This window comes from Poecilia reticulata, chromosome 17 (genome assembly GCF_904066995.2).
Source record: "Poecilia reticulata chromosome 17, P_reticulata-male-v2, whole genome shotgun sequence".
In the NCBI taxonomy this organism is placed as follows: domain Eukaryota; kingdom Metazoa; phylum Chordata; class Actinopteri; order Cyprinodontiformes; family Poeciliidae; genus Poecilia; species Poecilia reticulata.
In genome coordinates this window covers 24,214,200-24,236,019 of record NC_088846.1, presented here as the reverse complement: position 1 = coordinate 24,236,019, position 21,820 = coordinate 24,214,200, and the positions used below count along the sequence as shown (strand labels likewise).

The following is a 21,820-nucleotide window of genomic DNA, read 5'->3' as shown; positions in this document are numbered from 1 at the left end:
GTCAATGTTAGATTCTCTTTCTAGATGCTGCTTCTGTAAATTGCATACAAATTAAAGTTCAAAAACTGCAACAAAGAAAAAGGAAATTGCAGTCGCTCTTGCCGTCAGAACTGCATGTTTGACCTTTCTCCTCACAGCCTCTGGAGTAACTGAACGACTGCAAACCGAAGCATCACAGACCGAGCCTGGCGCCGATCCAAAGGCTTCCTACTGTACAAAGCTATAGGCTAATGTAGGAGATCAAATGGCCGGAGGGCATCAACCTCACTGAACACAACCAATCAGTGCAAAAGGAGCAAGCAGGTTTAAAGTACAGCAACCTTCATGTGCTGGAGAGAAGGTCTGTCATGACAGCAAATGTTACTGGATGATGAATTTTATCTCGATAAACGATAATATTGTTGTTTTCAGACCATTTTCAAGTAATATAATGGTAATAATGGCATAACAATGCAAGAACACACAAAGATCAATAAACTTTAAATTATAACAAACATTTAACACTGGAACTGGAAGACATTTTAAATATTTAAAATAAACAACAAATAAAATCCTTGTTGAGACCAAAACACCAGACTGAAGATGTTTATCATCCAGTTTTTGCTAGAAGGAGAGATAACAGTACAACTATTATTTGTGCAAATGGAAATTATTAAGCTCGTTTAAATTTATCATGCGATTAATTGATTTATTGGTTATTGCGACAGGGCTACTGCAGAGTAATTCTGATTAAAAATAAACAGCAGGAAGAATGCAAACTTGTTTTGCTGAGTGCAAGATATCTCTGCACTGTCCAAGCACAAAATTGTACCAAGTATTTCTTCAGATATGCTTAATAATTATGTACATTTTTAATTTCCACTACGTGAATTATTTATGCTTACACACTAGACAGAAACACAAAATCTTAAAGGTATTTTTAGTCTAGTTTCTAATGCAGATATCCTAGTACACATGAAATAAGACAAAACTAACTTACAAGTAACTTTTCAGAAAGATACAGGAGCTTATTTTCAGTAGATACGTCCCTAATACTGATAAAAAGTTATAAGTGAAATGATCTGCCAGTGAAACTAGTACTTTTTTGATCAATTTTAAGGAATTACTGACTTAAATTCCTTAAGTCTCTTATTTCTTACTGGAAAGTTACTTGTGATTTAGTTTTGTCTTATTTCAAGAATACTAAGATATTTGCAGTATAAAGTAGACCAAAAATACTTGATAAGATGTTGTGTTTTTGCAGTGTGTTAAGCCGTTTTGGGAAAAGCAGGATGACTTGGCTGTGCTTTCCAGCCCTCTGGAGTCCGTCCAAACATCCAGGGACAAGTCTGGTGTTTTATTGCCACCTACTGGGCCTGTGATCTGACAACAAACAAGGCCACATGATGAAAAACTGGCCTGGACGTGAATGTTTCCATTTTAATGTTTAATCACCGATTTGAAGACATCAAATGATGGCGTAGCGGATATAAATATGGGATGTTCTGTCAGTGAACAAATTACAATCTGTGATATTTCTGTTTAATCAGCAGCTCTGAAAATGCCACATCATGCCTGCATAAGTGACTCCAGGCCGCATCGATCCCGAGCTTTAAAAATCCTCCTCATTCAGCAAAGGCAAACATCGCCACGACACTAAAGCGTGATCAAATTACCAAGCAATATGAGAGCACTGAAATCCCATAACTGCTTTTAAAATCTCCAACATTTACTAGTGTAGACGACAAAACGGACCTCATAAATCAGAGCAGCTAGCCGTCAAAATGTGGGGCCCAAAAGGCAGCGTAAACATCTCACCGTGTATGACAACTAATAAAAAACTGTCAGCAATACCGACAAATGCATCCCAAAATATTAAACTCTGCTTCCTGAGAGGTAAGATAACAGAAACAATCAACAGAGTCAATTTAAAATGCAATTTTCTGAGACCTTGTTATTCAATTTGCACAATCAAAACAAGAGAATGAAAATGAAAGAAGGTTTGAACGTCAAAAACAAACGTCAGGCTAAAAATGAAAGTTCACATCTCACAAGCAGTTAATTACGAAATAACTATAAAAACTGATGAAGTTATTGGCATAGTAAAACTGCAAATCTGTCTGTTTAATCTATTGTTCCCCTTTAAGTACCAAACTTGGTTTTGTTTCCTTAATTATATCAAATATTATCAGGAAAGATGTCAGATTTAGAGAGCAGAACTGAAGAAGGATTTACAAGTCTAATTTTTTCCCTTACAGATGTTTTTGCCACATTTACATGTTTCAAATCATCAAACAAATGTTAATATTGGATGAAGATAACCCTAATAAATCCAAAAAGCTGTTTTCTAACTATGATTTCATTTATCAATGAAAAGAGCTATCCAAAACAACCTGGCCTTGAGGGAAGAAGTAATTCTCTCCCTTGTTAAATCATGAAGTAGCTGTGGCAAAATTATTACCCGACCTGCAGATATAATAAATAACTTAAAAAGAATATCATTGGTGGCTGAAAGACTTCATAAAGCAACACATCATCCAAGAAAACAGTAAGAAAAGTCAACATCTGTCAGTTTGGTTTGGAAAGGGATACAAGGACATTCCTAACACTCCGGAAAGCCAGCAGGGAAAAAACCCAACTAGAGAAAACACGCAACGGTGGTGAAGCTTCCCAGGAGACGCCGACCAACCAAAATTACTCCAAGATGAAGTCGATGTTTCAGTCAGGAGTTCACTAAACAACCCAGAGTAACATCTAAATCTCTGCCTCAGTTCAGCTCATGAGTCAAGAATCAGAAAGAAAGAGCGGGAAAAATGAGCTCCGTGTGGCTAAAGCCTCCTGGAGGATGATGACCATCCAGATCATCGAGACGTTCTGATGGGAAAATATTCTGACCAGGACTAAAGTGAACATTATTTGGAATGTGAGCATCTGGTTACATTTGACCAGAAATTTGAAGCAGACCTCATACTGACAGTCATTAATGGTGGTGCTAATGTGAAGGTCTGGGCCTGGACGACTTGTTATAAATGATGGGATTGAGACTGAAAATCCTGCAGAACGTCCAGCCACCAGTACAGGACAACAATCCAAAGAACAGTAGCAAGACCTTGTGAATAACAAAAAAAATAAATAAATCAAAAAATTTTGGGAGGTGGTTTAGCTAAATCTTGATTTCAGATACTCAACACCTCCAACGTGGCTGAATTGACATGTTTCTCAAGACTGGGCCAAGTTTGGGTAGAACAACCAACTATCTACGAGGATAGATTCCCACAGTGCCTGGTAGATTTTGGCAGCATTTTTTAATGAGCTCATCATTTGAAAACTGCTTTTTGTATTTTTTATCTGGTGTCAAAATTAGTTTGATGATCTGAAACATTTAAGTGACCAAAAAAAAAGCTAAGATTTACAGATTAAACGCCTTTTCACACCACCAGAGAAAACTCCTTATTGGGGAAAAACTTTTGGACGCGTTATAAATAATGACCTCAAAACAGACTTCGCTACACTTCAATACCTTGAATTTAGGTGTTCAATATTACGACTGCAAAGCTGGTTACCGTATTGTGATGTGATGTCAGTAATGCATATTAATTGATCCTGGTTCTAATATACACACCTGAAATAGATTTTAAAATCACCAAGATGCTGAAGCTTGTAGGAACTGACGACAGAAAAGCAACAAAATTTAAGACCACATTTTATCAGTGAGATAATAAATTAATTTGATGCATAGAAGATTTATTTAATGAGAATGTTTTTCCCGCATTTTTGCAATTCCAAACCAAATTTACTTTGGAAAGTTAGGATTTCTTCAGACAGCTATGGATCCGAAGCTTTAAATGTTTAAATTCTTCCCTAATTGGTCCCCTAGGTCTACAAGACTGTGTATTTCCATTTAAAAGACTTAACTCCATAACTTGGAGGACTCAACAGCTACATTAGGCAATCCAAAAAGGGCCAAGCAGAAGATCTAGGAGTGAATAGACAACAAATGGCTGAAACCCCCAAAATATATTTGTTCTACTTCTGTATGTATCTGCAGTTCAGTATTTTTTAAAATATTGTTTTTATCCAAACTGGAACTGTTAAAGATGGGCGTTTTTTTCTGTTGATCCATCTTGTGTTATCAGATCCGGTCTGGGCTTTATTTGGAGATACTACACGACTCTCCACACTCCAGACTGTAAGGTCTGTTTTGTGACTTTGATGTCACTACTGTATAGGAAACCTGTGCTCACTCTGCATTAATGAAGGACATAAAATTGGGAAGGAGAAAATAATTTTTGAAGGTGAAATCTGAACTTTTTTTTTTACTCAAAATGGGAATGATTTATAGAATATCTTGGTGCAGATGTATAAATCATCTACAAAGTGTTCTGGAGATGTATGATGTCCTCTCATGTTGACTCTATTCAACTCTCGTTTTTCTATTCAAAGAACTTAAATAAGGAGAAGTGTTTTGGGAAAAGGAGTGAAAAAGAGTGAACAATGAGCCAAGTTTGAACCTGGAACCAACACCCATCACTGGGTGACCCAATCGCATTCTGACATCACTACACTGACCTCTAAACTGCATTAACATGCTTTAATTTACTTACTATCAACGGTGCAACCTTGCTTTGCATTAATATAGCTGCAAAATTAGTTGATCTTTCACTGTTCCATAAAAATAAAATCTGGTGTTGGAGGAAAATAGTGTAGATTGACTGGCATCTGTTTTCCCCCCCTCTTTTGCCCAGCATCAAGTAGAGTTATTACTCTTTCCTTCTCCTCCTGTAATAATAATAATAAGCACACGAACAGCCATAACTGTGTTCATTCACTAATGGACTAATATGTCTGTTGGATTTGTCTGATGCCATTTTGCTGCAGCAACATATTGGGCGATTTGGCATCTTCAATCCAAAGTAAAAGGAGTTACTGTAATATTGATCTGTGTGCCAAGCTTCACGTCCACAAGTGACAGATCTTACTATTTATAATCTCGGCTTAATGGACAGGATTTTAAAGCTCAGTAAAAAATAAAAAGAAAGTGAGGAAAATGTAGGGAAGTTTTAACTGATATAGTCATCGCAATATTTAACAAATGAGTGGTTTTCAATTCTATTAACTACACATTAAACTAATACCACACAATGTATTTTATGCATATTTACCACATGTAACATTTAAACATGACTGTTTTTACTTTATGCAATAAGGTCAAACAAGAGCTAAAGTACTACGATCCAATATCCCTCACATACTCTTTGTTGTGTTTAAGAGCCAGGTGGTCTGACTCAAAGTAATACACGTCAGGCTCCTCCTCTTCCTCCTCCTCCTCCTCTTCTTCTTCTTCAACGGCCTCACTTCGCGTTAGCTCCTTGCCATTTTCTGTCTCCTTGTCCTCCATAAAGTCACTGTCCTTCTCACCTGCTCTACAACTAGGATTCACAGAACCTGGCTCCTCACTGGAGAGGCCAACTGAGTCTGAGCAAGAAGGTTCCTCTAACATTGGACAGTCGTCCTCCACCTCCCCTTCTTCCCTAAAGGGACCATTGTCTGTCATAGGAGAGCTGGGTTTGGCGGGAGATGCTTTCCCACCAGACACAACTCTCCTAGGTGAAGTCCGCAGGGTATATCTGTGTTCGTTGAGCTCTGTGAAAGAAGGGGTCGTGCTGGACATTGAAGGGTTGCACTCTGGCTCTGTGGGGGATTGGGGTGTTGTGGGTGTGGGCATAGTTTCTCCTGAGTTGCTGTAGTTGACTGAACTACAGTTTACGTTCGCAGTAGAGGACGAAGTGGAGGCAGCAGGTTCCTGTACTGGTGTTGGTGACCGGCCGTTTGTATCGCCCTCGCTCACAGTCACCTGCTCCTCGTGAGCCAGACCCAAGGGGTCACCCACCACATCGACTTCCACCTCCTCCACCTCCTGCTCTTTGGCCACTATCAACTCAGGAACAGGATCTTCTACAGCACCCATAAATGTTAGTGCAGATGAGGCTGGTGATTCTCCTGAGCCAGAGACCTCCATTTGCCCAGGAACAGAGTTTCTAAAAGGCACAGAGGAGTCAGGGGATGAGGGAGCCTCCATTTGACTGCCATTTAGCAGAGAAGGGAAGCTGGTGGCAGAGGTGAAGGTTGCACTGGGATGTTCAGTGACTGTGCTAGTTTCCTCTGCATCAGTTTCTCCAAGTCCATTAGAGGCCTTATGGGAATTCTGTGGCAAAACTGGCCCATCACAATCCTTGCAATGATCTTCCTTCACCTGTCGCCCAATTACCTCACCTTCCTGCTCACTGAGGATAGAGGAAGCAGGTGGTGCATTACAAGAGTTGTGGCTGGGTAAGTCTTCACAAATTAAGTCCTTGCAAGGCTCTGAGACAGAAACTTGACTTTGGGGATTCAGAAACCCTTGGTCCTCTTCATGTCCCAGAAACTCTCCAGAGAGCGAGCACTGCTTGGCCCTTTTGATTGGAGGCGAGGAATTCCGCCACTCTTTCCCTGTGTCACAGTTCTCGGACTTCTCTTGGTTAAGGTCTTTTTCCAAACGGGACATGCCCCGCTTCCTAGAGACGGTCGAATGATCCTCATCACCTGCAGGAATACTGGAGTCAGCTATGTTTCTCTGCAACATGTCCAGTTGCTGACTATCTTGCAAGGAGGTTTCCTGTGGTTTTGTGTCATGTTTAGCAGCATGCTTTGACTCCAGTTCAAAGTCTTGATCAAGTTCCTCACCAGTGTCCTGCTTGTTGTCTTGTTTATTGTCACTCGACTCCTGCCTCGACTCCTTGACGGCGTCCTGCTCCGACTCCTTGACGGCGTCCTGCCCCGACTCCTTGATGGCGTCCTGCCCCGACTCCTTGACGGCGTCCTGCCTCGACTCCTTGACGGCGTCCTGCTCCGACTCCTTGACGGCGTCCTGCTCCGACTCCTTAATGGAGTTCTTACTTGTATCCTGCTTGGAGTCTTGCTTAGAGTCCTTGCTATTATTCTGTTTTGATTCTTGTGTAGAGTCCTTATTTGTATCCTTCTTGGACTCTTTACTATTATTCTGCTTTGTCTCTTGTATTGAGACCTTACTTGTATCCTGCTTTGACTCTTGCTTAGAGTCCTTCCTATTATCCTGCTTTGACTCTTGCTTGGAGTTCTTACTAGAATCTTGCTTGGTCTCTTGCTTTGAGACCTTACTGGTATCAGGCTTTGACTCTTGCTTGGAAACCTTATTGGCATGCTGACTTGACTCTTGTTTTGAGTCTTTACTGGAATCCTGCTTTGACTCTTGTTTGGAGTCCTTACTGGTATCATGCTTTGACTCTTTTCTGGCATCATGCTTGGACTCCTGCCTGTTGTCTTTATTGGTATCCTGCTTGGACTCCTGCTTCTTTTTGGGGGAGCGTGCCCTAGGTTGGGGAGATACTGAGGTCTCCTCTGGCTGGGCGATGCTGCGGTTTCTGAGGGTTCGACCACAAAACTTCTCATCCAATCCATTGAGCCCCACTGATGACCTTGTGACACGCGAAGAACGGGACGCGGCCATACTACGGCGGGTGCCTACAGTCTCCTCATCCTGGTGCACTCTCCTCTGCAGCAGAATGTGGGCATCTGAAAGACACAAACCAATGCATTATTGTCATAAGAAATATTGACAAAGTGACAGAAAGTGTCACAAAGTGTGAAAATGCCAAGTCTGGCAGTGGTAGAACAAGTGCACCATATACAGGCCATATGCCGCATGTCTTCCCGTTCTGTCTCTGTCGTCCTTTCAGTCAAGCTACTGTTGAATAAAGGCCACTAGCGCTATAAAAAAGCTTTACAAAGAAAAAAATTAGTGAGCTGCTACTGTAGAACAATAAATGTTTATAGTTGCTGTATGTTTTTATCAAAAGGATTGTTTTGTCCAGGACAGCGACCGGCTACCAGGAAAAACTTGGAACTCATCAAAATGTAGACAGATTAATAGAGAAATTTGTATAAAAAGTAATGGAGCCTAGATAGGAGAAACTCCTGAGGTGAAAATTTCGAGACATTCATGGAAAGTCCAGTGTAGTTTGGACTTTTCCCAAACAAAAACAAGTCAATAAAAATCCTATTTAGAATTCAGAAGTGAAATTCATTATGTGGCTCTGAAAAAATAAAATTTAATTCCCACCTTTTCCTCAATAAGATAATTATACAATGACCCTAGAATTAAATAAGCATAAAAACTGAAACCTAGGGAGTTGTCTTAACATGCACAGGAATATTATACAATGATTAAATCCTAAATTTACAAAATATAAGTACATAAAAACAAATTTTTAATTTGTAGTAATTTTCTTATCTCTAAAATCGTTGCTTTGACTCAACAGACAGATTAAGTAAGAAACCTCTAAGTGGTGAAAGGCATTTATCTTTCACCACTTAGAAAGATAAAGAATTTAAATTTTGCTGTAAGAATAATAAATTCCAAATAACCATCCCTGAAAACCGCCTGAACACTTAAAAGCTTTGTCATGATTGTTACCTAAACTATTTTCTCCACTGTTGGCTCTATCGGAGCATGAATGAATAATTCATTTCAAAATATAATTAAATGTTGTTCATGTGCGGAGCTTGGTGATAAAAATCACACTTCTTTATGAAACGGGTTAAGGTGCTTTTTGAGCAGAATTTTTTTTTTTTTACACCACCGTACATTTAAAAAAAGGTGGGAGACCAAGTTCAGATCTTTTAGTCTGAATTCAGGTTCTGCAGAGAAACCTGGTTCTGGCAAAGCTTGATAACTGATGCAAGTAATATTTGCTAATTAGTATCATGCTTTCAGACTCTCTTTGCCTGAAATGTAATTATTGACACTTAGATGTTTAATGCAGCACAAAACTAACTTATTTCAATGCTAAATACAGAAGGTTTTAACCAAATATTTTTAATATTCTTGTTGTAGAGCTGGAAATCTTAAATTTAATCAACTTCCAGGTGCTGAATAGACTCACTACTCATTATCTGAGCTCTATATTCTCTACAAACCCAAAAATAAAAATACATTAGTACAGTTTACTTATTTTATTTATCACAAGTCATTACCGCTACAGTTATTACAGAAGATACTGCTTGTTTTCCAAATATTGTGCAGCCCCAGTCATGTAATATTTTCATCCAGTTCAATAGACTAATACCTGGCAACCAACCTGCCTCAAAGCTTCCTTTCATTGGTCACCTCCTGTTTCTTTCAGGGAGATAAAAACATGGCAGCAGATATATATACTCATTCCCCCACACCATGCTGAGATTACTGCTCATCTTGTGTAATATAGACTTGGTTTATAAGTAGACTGACATATCCGTTAAGAACGCCAAACTGATTCCTTCGTACTCAGATGAGATAACACTGCAGACTTTGGTTGGCCATAAGGCTGTTGATCTCTGCTGCCAGAGGAGCCAAACAGCTTCAATCTTTACATAACCTTTCAGAGTACCCAAAAATAAAAAAGCAATGTACACAAAGCATGACAATGAATTTCCTGACACAACTCAAGTAAAAGCAGAGCCCTTGAATGGTCACTCCCAGTCCTGCTACAATATCCTGCTGGGAACAATATATGGGTGTGAAAGCCAAGAAACTGCTTCATAATGTGAACAAGAATACAAATTAACATGCAAGTGCATCTAAGAATAGTTATGAATTTTCTTCTTGTGTTTTCTTAATAAGACAGAGCCAGCGTCTAGCGTCAAATATCAAACTAAAAGCTCAAAAGGAAGATTGGGGGAAACACAGAGACACAACATGGAAGCTTTCATAATGAAATGATCAAAATATCCGACTTTACAATTAAAAGGCTTTGAAGTACTCATCTAAGCCAAACTACACAATACATAGACAAACAGAAAGTCTTGCATTATTATGCAGGATGAGATCTGTAATCAAGTTAGCTTTGTGCATGCAAATGTGTAATTAATTAGAGAGATGTTTACAGATTTAAATATATATATAAAACCCCACTCTATTGCTTTACACAACTGTTTTTCCTCAAGGATTCACAGACACACAGAATGAAATATGCTCCAGATCAGGCTCCATCTAATAAATCTAACAAAAGGGGACAAGAAAAAAAACAACCTTACTCTGTAAAGGTCGTATTGAAGTGACTTTTACAGAGAGATGATCTCACTGGGCGTCCTTCTACAGACGGTACAGGCATTCCTTCAGTCCACGGAGAAATAACTCATATTTGATAAACTGGCCGTTCAGCTGCGGTGCTCATTTACATTACATCTCAATCGATCAATCTGAAGGGCATGCTCTGTCAAAACTAATATATTTAAAACCGCTTTCTGTCTCTACCTTAGGCAGGTTTTTCCCTCTACGATATGCCAATAACAAATCTAGATGCGTTTAATATTACTCCTACAAGTAAATACAAAAGCGGCCTGGACCCAGAATTACCATATGCACGTATTACTCACACTCCACTAAAGAGTCCAGCTGACAAAGCTAATGTGATTCGTCCATGCAGAAAGGAAGCCAGACAGAAGGTTCACCCTTGGACTCGACACCACGAAACCAATTAAGTCACTTCATTTGACGAGCACCAAAGAAGGAGAAAACTAATCACTTCATCAAAATCATTACAGTTTAATTGAGTAACTATACGGAGCATTTGCTCTCATTTCTTTGTCTTGATAAATACTTTGTTGTTGATACATTTGTTTAATGCTGCAACCAGTTGACGGTGGGAAACGTGATGCAAGTCTGCCCAAAGCAAAGTTATCATTTCATTGTGGATTTGGCTGCCTGACCTGAGTTCTTGTGCAATCTAATGTCAAGCATGCCTTACAGAGGTGTAATGACCGGAAAGTCGTAAAATCAGGAGAGCAAGTGACTCGCACAGTGTTGCTGCAGACTTTAGGGATTGATAGCTTTTTCAGAAGAACAATCTTAAACTGAAAAAAACACATTCTGAGCTGCAGAACTGCATAGAAAATTTACAAAACTGTAACAGTAATATATACAGTCTTATAACTACTGACAGGTGGAAGTGATACAGGATGTTTTCACACCTGATAGTCGAGTAGACTTCATTTAATTTGGGACCAATGTTGTAACATTTGTTACATTTTTACACTGCAAACGACTTACAACACTTTGAAAGACATTTTCCCCACCTCACCTGTGGTGGCGCTGCACCAAGAACCACTGAAAGAAAACACAAAACCCTCTGAAGAAGGCATGAGGGCGACTTCCTTCACAAAATGCAAACAGATTTTGGTGGTTGTTGAATAAATTTTTTTCTTTGGTAACAGACCACGAGTTATTTCTCCCAGACTAGCGTGTTTGTTTTAGTTGCATTTACCCAGAATGCCCTGCACTGTAGTCCCCTTCCTCCTTTTGGAGCGGTCTCCGGTCCACTTGGCGTTCACATTGAACAGCACACATGCATTTTGGTCCATATCAAAGTTTGATTAGCATTCCCACTTCCACAAATGAACCGGACTTTAGAGTTAAATTAAAGTGAACCAAACAATGCTGGTGTGAAAGCACCCTTTGGCATCTATTAGTGGGTTTCTAATTTAAAAGAAGTCTCAAAGAATTCGTCACAGTTTGCTGCAAACCAATCAGGGTGAACACGCTGACCTCTGAGGATGACATTGCAACAGCATGCTCAATGCCAAGTATAATAGTTTTCCCTGATGGTTGGAGTGTCTTTCAGCAGGATAATTCAATTCACTTCAAAAATACTTTACTAACCCCAAAAGGAAATTAAAGATTTAAGCAACCTGAACTAAGTTTGCACACCGCCACAAAGTAAAAACAGCTCAGGACTGGATTGAGGAGAACAACAACAACAAATATTAAGGGTTGACCAGGCCTCTGCGTTCAGGCAGATCTCAAATTAAATCTAGCATCTGTGGAACGTCCTGCACAAAGAAGGCTAATCCACAGAGGCTCCACCTCACAATTCACAGGACTAAAAGGATATTTTGCAAACATTTTGATGACAGATACCAGAGCACAACATCAGGGCTCTAGTAGAGTCCACAACTTGACAACAAAAGGAAGAGCAACACAATATTAAGTAGGAGGTCATAATATTATGCTTATTGCTGTGTCTTTCGAAACCTTCAACAGAAAAAATCTATTAGGACAATAATTAGGAAGCAAAGTAAAAGATTAGTCATGTTGCAGAAAGAACATGTCCTATTTATACTCCACGTGTTTTGCTTTTACTAACATTTATTTGAATTTCCCTCTACTCTAATTGTATAACAATGATCTTAAATGATATAAAGATTAACAAAACAAACTTTCTCCAACCTCGAAATTGTAATTGTTCTTCCCCAAATTGCTGGTGCAACCTTTATTTAATAAGTAAATATGGTTATTTCTTAAGAATGGACTAGATGAGAGACAAAAGTGGAGCTGTCTACAAGAACGGACGAAGCAGACTTTACTTCTTGAAGAAGTTTAGGTTAGTTTAGCTACAGCATTTGGTCTACAAGCCCGTTGTGGACGGGGCAAATTTTATTACCATCATCTGTTAGCATAACAGCATCAGAGCCAGGAAACTGCTAAACAACCTGGTAATGCACACCGGGGGAATCAAAGAAGGATTTTTCAGAAAAATCAAGAAAATTGAACAACCGTAAAAATCCCCTTCACGAAACTGCTTTACAACAGAGCCTTCAGTCAGAGGCTTCTTCATATCTACTGTAATACCGACTGCTACAGGAGATCCGTCCAACACAGACACATCAAGATCTACAAAACAACATTTAATTTCCCTTTGAGAACAATAAAATGTTTTTGAATGCTCTTTGTGGTAGTAAATGATGATCAATGCCTTGCAGGATAAAAGCAACATGCAAATGTATAACTAATCATACCAACTGGGCTGTAAATGATCCACGTCAAACCAGATTATGTTAGTTTAAACTAAAATTTTTAGTGTCAAAGCGAAATGAAATTGTTACCTACCTAAGACACGTGCGGTTGTAATAAACATACTTCCTGTTCCTCTATAAAGCGCTTGTTTGGCTGTCAGTTGTGGTAACACGTGTTGATCTGATTGCTTTACCAGTATGACAGATTTTATTTAAAGTGTGCATATTTTTTGGGAAAAATAAACGCTGCTCTCATTTAAGTGAAATAACACACATCTTTATAAACAGTAACTGATGGAAAGCCCCCTTGAGTTTTGTAGACTGAAAATTGTTTTAGCTAGTGTTCGCCTCTGTTGCTGACCTGAACTTCCAATACTTCCCAAAAGGCCTGCTGGCAACGAGAAATCCGCGAAATGGAGCTGCCATACGTACCGATGAGAATCGCTCAAATCCCCAACATCCCAGCTAATCAGATGCCGATAAAAGTTGGGAGACGTGAGGATGCAGTTAAAACCAGAAAAACTAGACGGCGTTGCCGCAAAACACGTGTGACCCGTTAACAGAAAGTCTGCAAGCAGGTTAAAGTCGGAATATTAAAAATACAACCTGACATTAACGCCAAACCAGAAGACTGGTCCCCCTGAAACGTTAGCGCCGTCCAACTTCCAGGCAGAGCACACTTAATCTATAGCATGTCGCTTAGCGGGCTAAACGTAGCAAACTTACTTACCATTAGCTCTCAGTGCGAGTTAAAAACCACACATTTTATCCCCAGACGATTACACATAAAATGCACAAGAAAAATAAGGAATAAAGTTACACCCTTTCTATGTCAGTCGGTGGATAAATAAACTTGAATCTGTCTGTTATGATCGACTAGTTAGCCGAGTTGGCTAACGTTAGCTTAGCTTTATCTCCAGATAGTTTCAGTATGGGGGGTATATTTTAGTTGTCGCTAATCTAATAATATTAATAATAACTGCTTCAGATATTTACTAAATAGACATTTAGATAAATGTGACTATATTCCACAGTGTGTTTTTATAATTCAGCTGCTGCGTTCAGGCTCAAGTAGCAGTTAGCCGCTAAGGCTAGCCGCAGCTAGCTGATTGTTCCGCGCACAACTTTGCCGATGTAATTAAGGTGCAGCCACAAATTAAGGCCGCACGCCTTATCTAGTGTGCTACTGAATTCAAGTTTTGACATTTTCTTTTCCTAATACAAGCGCCCCGTGGGAGGTCCGCTCCTTAAAGGCTTTTGAAGCTGAAGAATTACACATACCTCACTTCCTTAAATTTGCCTCGGTCGCAGCCATGTTTTCAGTCCAGCCAACTAGTCTGGGGTGTGTGTGAGCCGACTCAGCCGCTCCGGTTAAAAAAGCAACACTTACCCTGGAAGATTTTCTGCCTCTGCAAACTGTAATTCTAGCTATCAAATTACTAAACTTAAGACTGTATATAAACACATTTCATCTCATTTTCTATCCTCAGAGCGTGACATCAAATATGCACAGTGTTCAGCATGTTTGCATCAAGTTTAATAGTGTCAGCCAGCAAAATAAAACATCAGGGTAGATCTTAGTCAAATGCATAAACTTGGAATACAGCATTTAGGTGACCTATCAGCCAGCACTTGAAGCTACACCATGCCCATACACAAAAATAATGCCTTTAATTAGATTGTTGATGATTTTCATTTCATACTACAAGATGCTTCCGATTGCTGTACAATTCTGTGAAGACAGACCACGTTATACGAGAAGCGTTGCATCTACATGCAGTTTCATGTGACTGTTAAGTTAACCTGTGCTTGAGAGATAAGCATGCGTTACAGTCTGCCTGCCAAATATTTTCTACAAAAAACAAACGATTGACATCATATTGAATCACTCTTTTTAGTGATAAATAATCAAGTGCTCAATTCTGACCAACAAACTATCAGTACTGATACATTCAAATACAAACTAGACACCGCATAGTGCATGCCAAATTTGTGTCTACAGAACAGTGCAAAACACAAAAATCATTCCTGAGACTACTCAGCAAATTAGTCCCTTCATAACCTTTGATATCGTCACATTTTCTCCTTTCCTTACCATTCTTACAAGAGGAATAATGTGTGATATATTTACAGCAAAGTATAATGTGATTCATCGATATTATTAGCAACACATGGACATACATTATGTGCTCATTTGGTCAAGACAAACAGAAAAGAAATATGGCATTCAGAGGAATTTGTAGCTGCACATACAGTAAATTTAAATGCTTGTTCCTGCAAAACAAACAAAACAAAAACAACAAAATATCCCAACATGTGAAATATACAGTGCTAATAGAAATTTAAGAGCGCTTTATACATATTTTTACAACATGGCAAGCCTTTTAAGACATGTAAAATCCCTCCGTCGAAAGGCTGTCACATAGCAGTAAAGATGAGGTCCTTTGATTGGATGCATCAGAAATAAAAGTGCAAAATAAAAAGCTTCTTTTTATTATTGTATCCATGAATGTTTCTTTGTCTTGTCTCAAGTGCTGCATTAAATTGAGCGCGTCTCCACCTCGATTTTCTCTTCTGACTGCGAGGATTCGGCTTCTTGGTGGCTGACACTCGGTCGTACCGTCACCAGAGGTCCCCCACCGTAAATGGAGTGGAGAAAGTTCCACGTCTCTTCAGAGATCTGCCCGGAGTCGGCTCCTGCAAGGTGAGTGCCAGAGTAATTAACATATTTCAAAGTCTTTTCAAAGAAAAAGAAACAGTTTGAACAAACCATAAAAAGACATACCACTTTCTCTCACCGACATAAAATCAGACTTAAAGAATCTTTATTACTTTATATCTAAACATTCATATATAATTTCTTAGTATTTGGTGGGATTATCTTTTAAATAGCATTATTTGGGCCAAAGTATTTGTCATGCCAAAACATTGATTTTGTTGTCCTTAAAGATGCAGCATGCCGGGTTTTCCCCAGTACATTACAAGCCTGGCGGGCCACCAGGCTTTACTTGTGCCCCCACCAGGCTAAGCATTGCTTATTTATTTAAGTTTTTTTAAAATATATTTGCAGTTTTTAAAAAATCTTTTCAGTTGGTATTCAGGTATTAATCTTCCAATCTTTCAACAACACATGATTATCAAGTGGTATTTTAAAATTTTCAGTCAATTTTAAACATTTTTTTAACTCAATGGATGGATGAATGACCAACCACCAGGTTTAGCAAGTTTTCTGGGGGAAACCCTGCAGTATGTAACTTTTATTAAAAAATATATAAGTTTTTAACATATTTGATAAAACTGTCATCATGTTGTGACAGTTTATGAGACATAAAATCTGTGAAGAGCTACTTTTACCGTCTGAAGAAGAGATACATCGCTCCCAACCAAAAACAACCAATGAGAGCCGGGAGGCGGGTCTTAGCGCCGTCAATCAACCTCATGGTGGAGAAACAACTTACCATTACAGGAAAACCATTTCTCAGCCGTTATTGGTGGCTATGCTAGTTAGCCTAGCATTCATCGCAGAAAGCAAAGGCAGGGTTTGGGATGAGCCGCGCTAAGACCCGCTTCCCGACTCTTATTTGATGTTTTAGTTAGAATTGGGAGAAGGCCGAGGAGCTCAATTATTACACTGATTATCTGTCTCATACCATATTGTCACAACAGTAATTTTAACAAAGATATAAAAAAGTCTAATTTGCATAAACGTTACATATTGTAGCTTTAAGCCAATTTGAAACTAATGTGGCTGTCTGCTTAGCGTCCTTGTCCATTTACATGCAGAAGACTGACTTTTGCCAAAGCTGTAACTTCCTTATTAATGTCTTAGAGACGATGTCGTCAAGCTTGCAACCTTCCCGTCTTTTCCCAATTTCAATCTTGATTTTTTATTTTATTTTTTTTAACTTTGGTTTGGAGTAATTTCTTCTTCTTCTTCGAGTGTCCTTTTAGCACCGGTCAGTATAGGATTTGTTTAATTGAGGAGAATGAACCTCTTAGCAGCTTCAGCCAGCATCATCCTGGCTGAAGCCAGGCACATTTTGCACTAAGACACATGCATCAGAATCCATGGCTGGATGTTAGCATCCTGCTGACACTTGTATATAATTATCTGAACATATGAACATGACAACATGGAGTCAAACTCAAGGCCCGGGGGCCCAATCTGGCCCGCTGTAGCTTTTTATGTGGCCCTCTAGACTCCTGAGAATGTTCAAGATAACAGGTGTGTTTATGCATTTTATCAATCAAATCAATTTTAAGAAGTATTTATCAAACTCTTAACACATTAATAGTTTGATAATGTAGCTCTGAGTGGTCCTTTGAGGACATTTATGATTTTGATACGACCCAAAAATCATTTTACATTAGATGACTTGTGGTTGATCTAGAGTTTTGAAGATCAAATTTCTGATATCTTGGTTGAGTTCTTGTGATTTTTCCACAATACCATCTTGTGTTTCCTGGTGTGATATCGTGAGAAATACATCCACAGGTGCGACTCGAATTTAGCTCAGATGTTGCTTAGAGGCATAGTAACACTTCAAACCTCTGACTTTGAAAAAAGAAATAAAAAAATAAGCAGAAAAAGAAAATCACAACTCATCTAGAAAAGGTAAATCTGATTTTATGTCAGACTGTGAGACAGGATGTTTTTTTTGTGTGGCGTACATCTTGTTCATACCTTGTTTGAGGATAAAATGTCCGTTCTTGTTAACGGATATTTTGGAATTATCAATCGGTCCTGGAGGATCTTAAAACGACAGATGAGAAGGAGAAACAAGTGTTTAATATCACCAGTAATTCGCACACATGATGTCTTTAAAGACATATTTTAATTGCAGCTGACACAAAGAGCAAACGTGTTAAAATGCCAAACGTTTCTGTCGTTCTACGAAAAGCGAAGACGACTTCCCGTTTGTTACTGAGAGAACGCAAATATCAGAGGAGCAGAAGTCAAAGAAAACAAAAAAAATAAATAAATAAAAAAAAGACTTTCCCAAACGCTCCAGATGCAAGTCGTTATAAATAGAAATGACAATACAAAGTGAGGGAAGCCTAGAAAATGAAATGTATTGTGACACTTCATTTTGCTGCAGCATGACAGAATCTTGACTCAGGGGACTCAGGAAGTTCTCTGATGAAACATCAGGAGGGTTTTTTTCCCTGCTAAATTAATTACATCCACAAACAAGAAATATACTATTCACAATTTATCCACATCTACACCAGTTGCTTACTTCAGGATGAAACATTTCCCACATTTTAATCATCAGCACACATCAGTTTTTATTCAATCTTCATATGACCTTTTAAGTAGATATTTAAACGGGACAGGGGGGAGGAAAGGAAAGACTTCAGTCCATTTACCATTGTCTTTTCCTTTGACAAAGCCCTCCCACTCACGAAACCACTGCATGCTGATGCAGTATATGACCACCGGAGACTCCTCCTCCTGGAACGCCTTGTTGAGCTACAGGGAGGGGGGAGCGGCAGAGAGGAAGTGGGGGAGGAGTGAGTGATGGAGACAAGAGGGAGGAAAGGGAACGTAAGATGGGTGGGGGTAAAACATATTTGAGGATGAAAGGATTTAGAAGAGAACAGATGAAAAACCTAATTAATTCTCTCTGGTAGTTCCTCCAATTAGAAGACAGTCCTGACACCACACTGCGCCAGTTTTAATGTTTCACAGAAATAAACTCGCGGTTATTTCCGTCTTTCTGTTCTTTCCTCCAATTCACACGCATAATGCATTTATTTCTCCTTGGAGCAGCGCCTGTGTGAGCGAGGCACTAACAGCTGCATCTGTCTCCATCCATTAATGATAAGGCTTTTATCGGACTCTCTCCTTCTCATCTCATCAACTGGTTACAAAAAGACTGGAGAATGGGCCTGCATGCACCCATTAGTCCTGGCTGCTCCGAGGCACACAATGCATTATCATTCACACCCAAAACAGCTTCTGCTTCGTCTTCGCTGCTTAGCCAGGCGCTATCAGATGATTTCAAACAAACGGAGCGAAGGGCTCACCCGGACAAACAGGTCCAGCTCCGATTTGCGCCGCTTTTCCAGTTTTTCTATCTCAATCTGGCACGTGTGGCAAACGTACAGGTGGTTGACAGCAGGGCCCCCTCCGTACCTGCAGGCAAACACATGGGTTAGGTAAACACGCACAGTATTCTCTGTCTAGTTTTAGTGCAAATATCTAAAGAAACCTGAAATAAAGTCATTTGAAAGTAGCTTATCAGCAAAATATAGAAGCTTGTTTTAAGTAAATATTGTTGGAAAAAGTACTAATTCCATTGGCAGATTATTTGACTTATAACAAGACATTTGTCCCATGTGATGGGTGAAAATATCTGCCGATGAAACTAGAGACATAGTCCCTCCCAGGACACGCTGGAGGGACTATGTCTCTCGGCTGGCCTGGGAACGCCTTGGGATTCCTCCGGAGCTGGAAGAAGTGGCTGGGGAGAGGGAAGTCTGGGCCTCCCTTCTGAAGCTGCTGCCCCCGTGACCCAACCCCGGATAAGCGGAAGAAAATGGATGGATGGATGGATGGATGGAAACTAGTACTTTTAACCAATATTAAAGAATTATTCATTTAAAACAAGCTCCTACATCTTGCTGAAAAGATACTTGTAAGTTAGTTTTGTCTTATTTCAAGTGTAATAAGATAACTGGGCTAGAAACTAGGTTAAAAATACTTGGTAAGATTTGGTGTTTTTGCAGTGCACTCCACAAGGCAAACACAACCGCAGCCAGACGGCACCTTTACAGACGTACCTGCTGTAAAGGTGATCCCACACGTTCTGGGGCAGCATCGTCACCAGGTCGTCGATGTACGGCGCTTTGTTGGGTGGCACGCCTGATAAAACAAAAACAAAACAGGCAGACTCAAAAACTGCTTCTTCCCAAAGACAATCAACACCCTGAACTCTCACATCCACTGATTATATGGTGGTTATATGTGTATGTGTCCATTAATGGCTATGTGTGTCCTTATTCAGCTCCGGAAAAAACTAAGAGCCCATTGCACTGAACCCCGTTGAAAACCTCCTGGTTATTCCACCAAATATTGATTCCTGAACTCAATGCACAATTACACAACAGTACATCTTTGAAAAGCAGAAGTGGAGCCTCCAGCAGAACCAACAAGAAAGCAGTAAGTGGTTTCTGGATGGTAAGTCAACAACAAACACTCGTCTTTTCCAGCAGCCATTGTACAGTGCACGCATTGATAAAACAAGCTGACCCAACATCCTGGAACTCAGATGAGGTTGCCGGGTAATGGGCTGGACTTTGCTAGGGTTGCTAGGTAACGGACGTTTTTGAAATTATTCATTGGAGTGTGCTTCATAACATAATTTTGCAGGTGAAATACTTGCAATATATAAATTTTTAATTAATAAAACTCAATAATCCTTTATGAGGAAAAAATAAATCTTGCTAAAAATTTATTTATAGTTTATAGAAACCTTAAAAACATCACATTTACTGTTTTCTGTGGCTCAGAATGAGTCTCCCAAAGAATGACAAAACTTAAGAATATCTTTACATCTAATGTTTCAAAATGTTTTACTCTTTGAACTTTCTTTAATGAAATCTAAATTATGTATACCCAATATAGCACAAATATGGCACCATCATAATGTCAGCGTGTGCAATATTGACACTGCAAATGACTCTTTGGAAAGCAGTAATTATTGGCTAATATGTTCCAAGTATTATGAACCTGTATTGTAATATTTAGTCAGTTTGACAGAGTCTCACAGCAGCAGATGAGCTACTGCCCACTCACTGCTGGCAGAAAAAAAATGCAATGTCAGTTTTTCTAATATTATGCAGCCCTAATCCAAATTTAAACAGCTGGAGCAATTTGCCAATCTCATAAAAACAACAAAAAAGCCATTTCTTGTGACACTGAATTAAAAAAATTAGCAAAAGTTTAACCTTCATTATTAAAAATGTATAAAATAATGTATAACTTTAGAATTAAAAATGAGGACAACAGTGTATATTTTAACTTTGCACGCTTAAAACTTATTAAAATATTAAATTTTTCCATCTTGTTGCTTTATGCAAAACTTGTATAACATCGGAAAACAAGGTTGACACTGTAGGGCTGCAGAGATTCTGCAGAAAAGCTGTACAGCAGGAGATTTAACTGTGACAAGTCAAGACAATGAACATTGTGATTAAGAGGTACTTGAAAGCTGCACAGGGCTCTAATTATAATAATCAGGATAAGTCATTAGCTTTCAGGGTAGCGAATGTTTGAATCCTCATCTTTTATCTAAGATGATTAAAATTCAAGTGAACATTTTCAAATAAAAAAAGCAAAAGGACAACCAACCATATGAAGGTATTATTATAGAAAACCACTTCCTGAGGACATATGCTGCCACAGCTTGCCTGAAAATACATTTCTGAAGGTGAGAAACTGTTATGCTCTGAGCCGGCCGCTTTGCCCAGAGACGATCTTAGTTTTACTGCACTGATATCATCTCTGTACCAATAAGACATGATGTAGCAACCTGCAGGCATTTCTGTTTTTGCATGCTCTTTATTGTAGGGTTTCTGCGGTTTCACCAACTTCAGACATTTAAGACCATCATGAATGAAATTTAAGACCTGTATTGAAGCAGAAATGTACAAAATAAAATTGCATATTAGCTCTGTGTACTTTTTCTTGTGTGAATTGACAACTACAGAGCAAACAGCAAATATAAACGGCGACCAGCTAACTGCCGATAAATTTTCACTTACCCACAACAACAGGAAAAAAAAACTATATAGCAAGCTAGCAAGGATATATTGGCTACTCGCTACCGGTGTCCTCAATTATTGATATATATTGATGACCTCAACTGACTCAATGAAGATATCTGCGCCCAACTCAAAAGTTTTGGGTGACAGAAAAGGAAAAAGAAAAAAAAACCTATATAGAATATATAAGATTAAATATTCCTGCTCTGACAAAATTTAAGATCCA

The 21,820-nt window shown here is 39.0% G+C and overlaps 2 protein-coding genes across 5 annotated transcripts in view; both read right to left on the bottom strand.

Moving 5' to 3' along the window:
- The window catches only part of zzz3 (zinc finger, ZZ-type containing 3), a 30,474-nt gene extending 16,227 nt beyond the window's left edge, over positions 1-14,247 (bottom strand). The window contains exons 1-3 of one of the 3 annotated variants that reach the window (XM_081598401.1): positions 13,432-13,545; positions 6,843-7,569; positions 5,232-6,734 (exon numbers count right to left, since the gene is read on the bottom strand). In XM_081598401.1, coding sequence (XP_081454527.1) covers positions 5,232-6,734; positions 6,843-7,569; positions 13,432-13,438 — 2,237 coding nt within the window. In that variant the 5' untranslated portion in view covers positions 13,439-13,545. Of the gene's footprint in view, positions 1-5,231; positions 7,570-13,431; positions 13,546-14,106 lie in introns of those variants that run through there. The other 2 variants (XM_008434638.3, XM_008434635.3) reach the window with 2 other exon arrangements.
- Positions 14,248-15,295: 1,048 nt separating this feature from the next.
- The window catches only part of usp33 (ubiquitin specific peptidase 33), a 34,759-nt gene continuing 28,234 nt past the window's right edge, over positions 15,296-21,820 (bottom strand). The window contains exons 20-24 of one of the 2 annotated variants that reach the window (XM_008434633.3): positions 19,612-19,693; positions 18,856-18,964; positions 18,196-18,298; positions 17,510-17,578; positions 15,296-15,522 (exon numbers count right to left, since the gene is read on the bottom strand). In XM_008434633.3, the coding sequence (XP_008432855.1) occupies positions 15,365-15,522; positions 17,510-17,578; positions 18,196-18,298; positions 18,856-18,964; positions 19,612-19,693 (521 nt within the window). In that variant the 3' untranslated portion in view covers positions 15,296-15,364. The remainder of the gene's footprint in view (positions 15,523-17,509; positions 17,579-18,195; positions 18,299-18,855; positions 18,965-19,611; positions 19,694-21,820) is intronic. The other variant, XM_008434634.3, reaches the window with a different exon arrangement.